Source organism: Tupaia chinensis, unplaced genomic scaffold (assembly GCF_000334495.1).
Source record: "Tupaia chinensis unplaced genomic scaffold, TupChi_1.0 Scaffold000231_1, whole genome shotgun sequence".
In the NCBI taxonomy this organism is placed as follows: domain Eukaryota; kingdom Metazoa; phylum Chordata; class Mammalia; order Scandentia; family Tupaiidae; genus Tupaia; species Tupaia belangeri.
Window position 1 is genome coordinate 1,926,538 of NW_006159706.1, and position 9,815 is coordinate 1,936,352.

Below are 9,815 nucleotides of genomic sequence, written 5' to 3' on the forward strand. Positions count from 1 at the left end.
CACCAGCACGGGAAATGTGAAGCCGTGAGCGTGAGTGCACAGGGACAGAGTTGGAGGGGCTGAGCTCCCTAACTCTCTAATCCCAGAGCCAAGGCTCCAGGGCCAGAGAGGGAGACTGGAAGTCTTAGGGGACGTCTGAAAGGTGGGTCTGGAGAACAGATGAAGCCATCCCCCTCCCCACCGTCCTTCTGAATCCCTTACTATGCAGTGGGTCCCAGTAAACACCTGTTGAATGGATTTTGACTCAGAGACCCTAGCACCAAGGCTAGGTCTCACTCCTCTCATGAGGGAATTTAAATTCCTTTTGCTAAAAAACCAGGCTGTTCTGTTCTGCTTTGTACAGAGAGAAGAATGACAGAGCCTTCTGACTCTGAGGTCCTCAGGAGGCAAGAAAAGGGGACAGAGGGTTGTTGGGGCCCAAGGCTGGCTGGGAGGGGGTGTCTGTCACCTTGGTTAAGGGCTCGGGCAGCATGTCCATCGAAAGCGTCCAGAAGCCCGCTGAGCAGGTAGAAGGAGGAGGCCGTAAGGGGGCAGCAGGGCATGAAGTAGAAAGAAATGATGGCGAAGACAATCCGGGCATAACCTTGGAATGGGGACGAGGGGGGAGACAAGGCGGGATCAGGGAGCCTGCCCAGGACCCCTTGCCCTCCAGCTCGGCCCGAGGCCGCGGGCAGCACTCACCGATGAGGTTAGGCACGAACAGGAAGATATTTTCTTCTGCCATCCTGGCGGTCCCTTTGTCGCCCCCGGCCTGCTCTGGAGATGCCAGTGCTGTCCCAGCCCAGTCGTGCGGCTTTCCCCTCCCAAAAATGCGTCCTGGACCCCGCACCCCCCGCCCCGCCCCAGGTGTTAAAGCTCGCAGCCCGCCAGAGCATGGGCCGACCCAGATGTGCGCGGGCCGCAGGGGCGCGCACACCCCGCCCTTCCGACCGACAGCCCCTCGCCTCGGTCAGCCCTTCGGGCTCTCCAGCCTACGACAGCGGTTTCCGCAGCTCCGGCTGAGCTCGATTTCCAGGAACCTACTCTTCCACGCTCCTGCTAGCAAACCTGGAAAAAGGAAAAGGCTTTAAAAATGGCTGCGGCCCCTTTAACACCGGCCCGCTTCCTTTTCCTTTTCCTCCTCCGCCCCTTTCCATCGGCTCATACCAAAGCACAGAGGGAGGGGAGGGAGCACAGACCCCTTGACGCGGTGCAAAGGAAGGAGCCGAGAAAGGACGAGCAAAGGAGAAGGTCTAGAGTAGTAACTTTATTTAACTTTAAAAAAAAAAGTTTGCCAGAGGGCGTTCGATCTCGCAGGAGTCACAAAGGGAAAGGAAGAAAGCATCCCCCCATGGGACATGGTCATGCTGCAATCCCATTTCTCCATCCCGTCCTCTTTCAGGGTGGGTCGGTATATTTCTCAAACCCCCAGTCCAGGACTCTAACTGTGCAGGAGGCAGTGGCGGGGTGGGGGGTGTGTGTCAGCCGCCTTAACGCCACGCCTGGGCCTGGTCCCCTACTGTCCTTTTCACAGGACAGTATCCTTATAAGGATAAGGCGGTAGGATTCCGGCCTCCCGGGCCTGTGCATCCCCGAGAGACCAGGTTATTTAGTACGGCCCACATGCCCCGCCCCCAGGCCTCTGGCCGCAATTGCTCTCGCAGGTTCAAGGATGCGAAGTGACGGCTAGAGAGGATGAAAAGCGGCCCCGAGCGGGGTTGCTTCTTGCGTGCCCCTAGTGGTGGGAGGATTTGGTCTAGGCCATCCAGGCCATCTAGGCCATCTCCCCAAATTTCTGGCCGCCTCCAAAGAGGGACCCGGACGGGTAGGGAGGGGAGGCGGGAGGAGTAAACGGTGTGCTAAGAAAAAGCCCCTGTCTTTGGTTCTAGAACCCCTTATCTCCCAGCAACGGGGCTCGTAGAATCTCTACAGACACCAAGGTTTTTATAGCAACGGGTAGAGGAGCGCACTGGTCCCCCCCTTTGACCTTCCTCCCCAATTCCTACTCCCTGTCCCCGCCCTGGAACCTGTATAGGGACCCCTAAGACCTTCCCATCTCCCCTCCTGCCAAGTAGCCCAAGATTTCAACCCATCAGCCAGGTCCGGGGCAGCAAGTCAGCTGCCTTGGCTGGGGAAGGGCCTTGGGAGAGCAGGAGGGAAGGGACCCCGGAGAAATGGGGGAGGGGACTATTATGGAAGGTCCTGAAGATACAAGGAGATTGTGTATATATACATATACATATATATACACAATCCTTCCCCTTCGAGAGAGAGAGAGAGAGAGAGAGAGAGGTTCTAGAGAGACAGGGGGATTTTTCATCCGAAGGCCTTGTTTAAGTTCTGGCCCTGAGCAGTGGTGGTGGCGTGGGCTCGGGGAAAGCAGACTGGTTGCGCAGTCTAACCCAGGCTTCCACTGTTGCAGGGGATGGCATCCACTCCTACCAAGAATGAGGAGGAGAAGGGCAGCTGGCCTGCTCAGGCACCGTCTCCCTTGAGTGGAGAGCTGGTGAGTGCCGAGGGGGAGCTCTAGAGGTGGCAGGTGCATAGAGTGAGGAGCTCCCAGCTCCCTGAGTACTGGAGTTATTCGGTCCTAGGTCTGAGCCCTAAGCCCTAAGCCCTCAACACCAGGTCCTGGGACTTCCAAAGACCCTCACCCCTGGGGTCCAGGGCCTTCCAGCTGGATCTGAAGGCCCAACCCTCCAGCACAACTCACGAGACCAAAGCCCCTAGCCTAGGAGTTCCCAGACCCAGGACTCCTGTGTAGGAACCCCCAGGCCTTGTCCTTTCCCAGAAGGTTTCATTATCCCGTTCTGAGGAATTCCTGACCCGGATCAGCACGGAACTCACGGATGAAGCCTTGCTTTTGGCTTGCTGCCACATGAACACTGTGCCTACCCAGGAAAAACAGACCAGAGACCAAGGGACTCAGATATCCAAGCACGGTAACCCCTTCTGTAAGACTACTGTGTCTAGAGACCTTCCACATGCCTAGCTCCAGCCCCCGACCCCCTCCCAACCATGACCTCTCCAGGGAGCTGTGCACCTCTCCCCCACCTCAGAGCAGCTCCAGGACCCACACGGTGCCTCCCAACCCACTAACACCTTACCCACTCCTTGCTGGCCAGGCATTCCCTCATCCCTTTCTGCCCTAGCCAGATCTCTTTCTGTCCATGGGGATAGTCCTTTTTCTGACCAGGGCCTCTACTTCCAGCATTCATCACCAAGACCCGAGGCACAGACACCCGGTGAGTGAGGCCCTTTGACCCAGGAGAAAGCCTGTAGGGGCGACAGCCGGGGTTTGACAGCATCCAGCAGGGTAGGGGGATTTTTGAACCATGCAGTTCTATTTCATTTTGCCCTGAGCCTCAGATGTAGAGTTCTCAGCCCTCTCCCTTCTCTCCTGTCATCTCAAGCTCTGACAGAAACCGCCCCCGAACCAAGGCACACCTTCTGCCATCCCCCCATGCAAAGGTACGTACGGGGCCCCTGGATGCCAAGGCCATCAGTATTAAGCAAACATCGTATTTCACTCTGTGCCACTCGTGCATATAGAAGGTGTTTGTGGCACAGAACTGAATGATACAGTCGCAGTCCTTGAAGAATTCAAGGCTTAGTAGTTTGAAGACAGACAAATGCATGGCCAGTTACAATAGACTATGGATAAGTGCCCCTAATCAAAATAGAAACAATGAGATTCTTATCCCAGCCTCAGTTGGAAGGAGAGAAATCATGGCGCTTCCTGAAGGAAGTGACACCTAAAGAAAGAATGTTTCAGGGGAAAAAAAGGATTGGGAGGGGTATTCTAAGCAGTAGGCATTACATGAGCCACGGCACAGAGATGAGCCTTAGTAGAGGAGTGTGAGCGTCTGTGTGTGTGTATTTAGGGGCAGAGGGTGGACCTGAGCAGTTGAAATGCTGGAGTATGCAGGCGAGGTTGGCAGAGACTAACCCAGAAACCTGCTGTGTGTCTTGTCAAGATCTGCAAATGTGGGCCAGCCCTGGGCCTGGTGGCTAAGGGAGCTGGGTCCCACATTGCTGACTGCATAGTTTGAGTCCTGGCCCCGATGGCTTGAAATACATACCAGAGAGGTCAGCAGATGGCATAGCAGTTATGTCCTTGGACTTCCAATGGCTGACCACAGTTCGAGTTCCAGACCCTGTGGCTTGAAACTCATGCCAGGCACGTGTGCTCGTATGCCCAAGATCCTGGGAGGAGAATGCAAGAGAAGGGATTGTGGCACGACCATCCCCTCCAGGAGATGATTTCTTACTTTCCCTCTCACTGTCTTTGTCTCTGTCTCTGTCTTTCTCTCTCTGATGAGCACATGTGCCCTCAGGCAAAAAACCTCTTAAAAAAAAGAAAAAGAAAAACACACTGGATGCAGGCGCCTGTGTATCCAATATCCTGAAAGGAGAGAGAAATGAGGAGAGATTGTGGCATGGCCATGCCCCCATGGGAGGTGCTTTCTCCCTCTCCCACTCTTTATCTCTCTCTGGGAAGTGGGGATTGGGGGACCCATAGATGTTTTCATATAGGAAAGGAGCCACTAAAGAGTTTGAAGAAGGGAAGTTAGAATTTTAGATCAGTCCCTTTGGTAGTTAGTGAGTAGGATGAATTAGAAAGGGGAGAAACTGGAGCCAGGGAGGCCAGTTAAGAATGATTACAGGTGGACCAGCAGATGGCATAATGGTTATGTCGCTAGACTTCCACGTAGTTGACTATGATTTGAGTTCCAAACCCAGATGCTTGAAATTCACACTGGCCACACATCCGTGTGTGCCCAAGATCCCAAGAGGAGAATGGAGGAGAAGGTGTTGCTGTATAGCCATCCCCCAGGTGGTGATTTCTCACTTTCTGTCTCTCTGTCTCTCCAGCAAGAGCACATGCCTTATAGAAAAAGTCTCTCTTAATAAAATTATTACAGAGGGCCCTGCAGAGGGCATCGTGGTTAAGATGCTGGACTCCCACCTGACTGACTATCGTTCGAGTCCTGGACCTGGCAGCTTGAAACACACCAGGAACATGTGCATGCATGCCCAGAATCCCAAGAAAAGAATGGAAGAGAAGGGATTGCAGTGTGGCCATCCCCCTGGGCGATGGTTTCTCACTTTCTGTCTTTCTGGCAAGCGCACATGCATATAACAAAAAGATCTCTCACTCTAAAAAACGAGAGACTTATTACAGGGACCAAACTGGAGATACTAGGTTCTAAATTGTCATAGTAATAATAGCCATGGGAGGAAGGACATATATGAGTAATGAAGACCAGGAAGACTGATGAGTTTGGTAATTGATTAGAAATGATAGGAAAGGAACAAAAGGCATGGAGGACTACCAACTTTCTTTTCTTTCTTTCTTTTTTTTTTTTTTTTGAGAGATTTTTCACTGTAGGGCGCGTGCGCTCGCCAGACAGAGAGAGACATAGAGACAGAAAGCGAGAAATCACCCCCCAGGGGGCATGGTCACGCCGCAATCCCTTCTCCTCCATTCTCCTCTCGGGATCTTGGGCACGCACGCACATGCGCCCGGCGTGAGTTTTAAGCCACCGGGTCCAGGACACGAACCGCGGTCGACTACGTGGGAGTCCAGCGACATAGCCATTACGCTAACTGCTGGTTCCCAAGGACTACCAACTTTCTGACTTGGGCAACCTAGGTGTGATCATGTCGTGTTTGTGCTCAGAACTGTCCAGTAGCTTCCCATCTCAGAGTCATAACCAAGGCCTTGGGCCAGCTGGTGATGTGGTGGTTAAGCCAGCTAGATCTCACGTGGCTGACTGAGTGGTGTGAGTCCCAGACCTGGTGGCTTAAAAACTTGCCAAGCACGTATGCAGGCATGCTCAAGATCCCAAGAGGAGAATGGAGGAGAAGGGACTGTGGTGTGACCATCCCCCTGAGAGGTGCTTTCTTGCTTTCTCTATCTCTTTCTCTGCCCAGTACTGTGCCCTCTGGCAAATTCATAATTAAAAAAAAATGTTAAAAAAAAAGCCAAAGCCCTTCAGTGGCTTACAAGGCCCCACTTAATCTCATCCTTCCCCCGACCCACTGTCTCTCTGACCTGTGGCTGTTACTCCCCTTGTTTCGCCTCTCTGTCATACCCGTTTCCTCATTCTTCCTGGGGCATGGTAGACATGCTCCCGCCTTTGGACATGGTGGGTCTGAGATGCTTTTGGGAACTGTGAGTAGAAATATTCTGTGGACAGTTGGAAACAAGTTCAAAACTCGCTGGAGAGGTCTGGGCTAGTGATAGGGATTAATCTTGAGGTCACCAGGAGGGAACTGGCAGTTGTAGGGTGGGCGTGCGGTTGCCCTGGGTCACCACCCAGGACAGTGGTGGTAGGGTATACTGTGAGAAAGAAGAGGGTGCCAATAGAGCCCTGAAGAGCCTCTCTGTACAAGGGGGTTGGCAGAGGATGAGGGAAAGCAGAGAAGAGACTGACAGCAAATGTTTAATAGTGTCCTTTATGAGCTCCATCCACCAAACCACAGGGAGAGTCACTACTCTGACTTGGGTCACTACTTCAAGTATTTGTCACCAGGACCTGAGGCAAAATACAGCTGAGAACAAGCTACTATTCTTCTTCTCAAGGGGCTGACTTTCTAGTGCCTTTTGGATATTTGGACTGTGGTGTTAAAAACAGAGTGAAGTAGCAGAAGAGCCCTAGGCCTAAGGGCCAGTGTACTATTAACTCCAAGCATCATGCAAGTTGCTTCCCTTCTCCCCAGCTGTTGGGATGGTCTGGGAGGGCCATTCTGTCTATGCGGTGGTTGTATCTTCCTTCTCACATGCCACATGAGTGAAGATTTTATCCTGAGTTAACCCCTACCCTTCGTCCACGTGCCAGTCACCTATAGGCCCAGAGACTTTTCCTTCTTTCCCCTCAAGAAAGAACATGGAAGGCTGCAGATCTTTGAGTAGCCCCTTGCTGGTCAAAAGTGCTGGGCAGGGAGCAGGTGGGTGGGATGGTGGGTAAATGAATGAATGAACAAATGGATAAATAAATTCATTGTGCATTTATTAAGCAATTAGTATGCACTAGCACTGCTCAGGAGCTGGAGTGTGGTAGTGAGCCCAAAAGATCCCTGCCCTCGGGTTTACATGGGGGGTGGGATTGAGGATTAAATGGAAGAGAATGAGTAGGTTGATGGATGAGGGATGGGCAGATGGATGGAAGAATGAAAAGATGAACAGAGAGTGATGGGTGAATGTGTGGATGGTGGGTGGAAGGAGAATGTGGGCAGATGGGTAGATGAATGAATAGCTAGATGGAGGATGGTGGGTGGACAAATGGATGGAGAGTAGATGGGGATGGCTGAACAGGTGGAAGATGGAAGGATAAGGATGTGCTAGTCTTGGGCCTCTGGAGTCTGAAGGCTCACATTGTTTTTCTAGCAAGCTCTTCCCAATGGCTTGCCATCTAGAGGATAGCCAGCCTTCTTCGGTGCTGTTCTCTGCCTCTCATGCCCTCCCCCATTTCATCCTTCTAGAAAATGCCTCATAGCTCCTCTTCAGCAACTCATTAAACACTTCAGTTTTGGAGGGACTCTTGGTCATGAGCAGCATCAACTCTGAAGCCCCCAAAGTGTTCTGGAACCATCATGTGACTCTCCACCCTCAGCCGACAAGGACACCACCAGGAATAAAAGGCTTTAATAAACAGACAGGAATCCTCTCCTTCCCCCAGCATGAGCAGTGCTCTGGTGTGGCTTCTGTGGGGTGGAAGTGTGGGCCCTTTTACTTTGCCAGATGTGGAGGCTGGGTGTGGGTGGCAGAATGGCTTCGATTCAGGCATTACCTGTCATCCTGTTGGCAGAGGTGAGATCATGGATCCAAACCCAGCCTCTTAACCAAACTCCAGTGCCTTTGAGTCTGTTTGTGTCCTCTGGGAGGGCCCATCTTGCTTCTGAAGGGCCACCCGTGCTCTCACCATTGGTGATGAGAACCCTGAGCCACAGTCTGTCTTCTGTGCTTGGGGACCTCCTGCCTATGGGAAGGAGGCAGTGCAGTGAGCCGTGTGGAGTTTGCCTTTAAGCCCCTGCTTGGCCACTTACTGGAGTCTTCTGAGGAAGTTCACATCTCTGAGCCTTTTCCTTATCTGAAAAATGGGAACAGTAAGTCATCCCTGTCTCCCAGGATTTTTTGTGAGGATTAAGAAGCATAATGCATACAGAGCGCTTGGCACCAAATAAATGCTCCAAAATGCCAGCTATTAGCAAGATCAGTTTGCCTCAGGCTCTTACTATCCAACTCCCTTTTGAGTACTAAGCATCCTTTCAAATGCCCTAAAAATATTGTATGTATGTATGTATCTATGTATGTATTTATTTTTGAGAGGTTTTTGCTATAGGGCACATGTGCTTGCCAGAAAGAGAGACAGAGAGACAGAAACCAAGAAATCACCCCCACCCCCCAGGGCGGATGGCCATGCCGCAATCCCTTCTCCTCCATTCTCCTCTCGGGATCTTGCGCACACACACACGCCCAGCATGAGTTAAAGCCTCCGGGTCCAGGACTCAAACCGCAGTCGACTATGTGGGAGTCCAGCAACATAGCCATTAAAACACTGCTGGTCCCAAAATATTGTATTTAAATATAAAATTTTACTTAAGTAAAAGTTAATTTGGAGAAAGCCTGTTTAGGTAAACGGGCTATAAATTCCTTATAAGGTTGAAAAGTAGATAGTGTAGAAAAGGTACCCACAAGGATACAAAATGAGCTCCTACTTGGTAGACATATAACAGCAAATGCGTTTAAAATGTCAGAAAGATTGGGGGGCCAGCAGGTGGCGTGGTGGTTAAGGCACTGGATACTCCCACATGGCTGACCACGGTTCAAGTCCTGGACCTGGTGGCTTGCTTTCTCACTTTCCTTCTCTTTGTGTGTCTTTCTTTCTCTGGTCAAATAAAAATGAATGAATAAATAAATAATTATTTTTTTTAAATGTCAGAAAGATTGAGGGAGGGGGACAGGTGGTGGTGTGGTGGTACTGCATCCAGACTCACATAGGAAAGGTCCTGAGTTTGTGTCCTGGGACCTCCCTGGGCATGCTGAGACCAGAAGTGGATGGTCACAGGAAGACCCTGTTGGGAATGCCTGTCTCTCTCTCTTTCCTAAAATAAATAAAAATAGGGACCAGCAGTTAGCGTAATGGCTATGTCACTGGACTCCCACATAGTCGACCGCGGTTCAAGTTCCAGACCCGGTGGCTTAAAACTCACTTCGGGCACGTGTGTGTGCGTGCCCAAGATCCCGAGAGGAGAATGGAGGAGAAGGGATTGCGGTGTGGCCAATCCCCCCTGAGGGGTGATTTCTTGCTTTCGGTCTCTGTCTCTGTCTGTCTGGTGAGTACACGCGCCCTATAGCAAAAACCTCTCCAAAAAATAAAAATAAAAATAAAAAAAATGAGTAACAACAAACATTTTTTAAAAATAAGGTTAAGGTGGTCCAGTAGGTGGCGTGATGGTTGGAATGATGGACTCCCACGTGACCAGCCACGGTTTGAGTCCTGGACCTAGCAGCTTGCTTTCACATTTTCCCTTCCTCTCTCTCTCTCTGTCTCTGGTGAGCACGCATGTCCTACAACAAATTTTAAATAATAATTAACAAATTAAATAAATAATTATCTTAAAAAGTAAGATTGAGGGAGGAAAAAATAATGGCATGTAATGATATGGATTCAAAAATACTCAAAAGGAGGTTGAATTCTAGGTAAACTGTCGAAACAATTGAAAGTTGTTTACGTCCTTCTAAACTAGGGGTTGGAAAATTACTGTCAGCTCTATTTGGAAGAGTCTAGCGATAGTCTACTTGAGGCCAGTGGGGGCAGCTGAGGGCC

At 51.0% G+C, this 9,815-nt stretch overlaps 2 protein-coding genes across 2 annotated transcripts in view; one reads left to right on the top strand and one right to left on the bottom strand.

Annotated features, from left to right (window-relative positions):
• Window positions 1-794, bottom strand: part of CDIPT (CDP-diacylglycerol--inositol 3-phosphatidyltransferase) — a 4,969-nt gene extending 4,175 nt beyond the window's left edge. The window contains exons 1-2 of the mRNA XM_006148182.3: window positions 682-794; window positions 449-583 (exon numbers count right to left, since the gene is read on the bottom strand). Coding sequence (XP_006148244.1) covers window positions 449-583; window positions 682-724 — 178 coding nt within the window. The 5' untranslated portion in view covers window positions 725-794. The remainder of the gene's footprint in view (window positions 1-448; window positions 584-681) is intronic.
• A 576-nt stretch (window positions 795-1,370) lies between these two features.
• LOC114007767 (putative protein T-ENOL) lies at window positions 1,371-7,641 on the top strand. Its single transcript, XM_027771683.1, has 6 exons — window positions 1,371-1,382; window positions 2,402-2,485; window positions 2,771-2,933; window positions 3,191-3,224; window positions 3,393-3,450; window positions 7,468-7,641. Exons 2-6 carry the CDS (start codon window positions 2,405-2,407, stop codon window positions 7,501-7,503), a joined length of 372 nt encoding a protein of 123 aa, XP_027627484.1. The 5' UTR covers window positions 1,371-1,382; window positions 2,402-2,404; the 3' UTR covers window positions 7,504-7,641.
• Window positions 7,642-9,815: the final 2,174 nt, after the last annotated feature.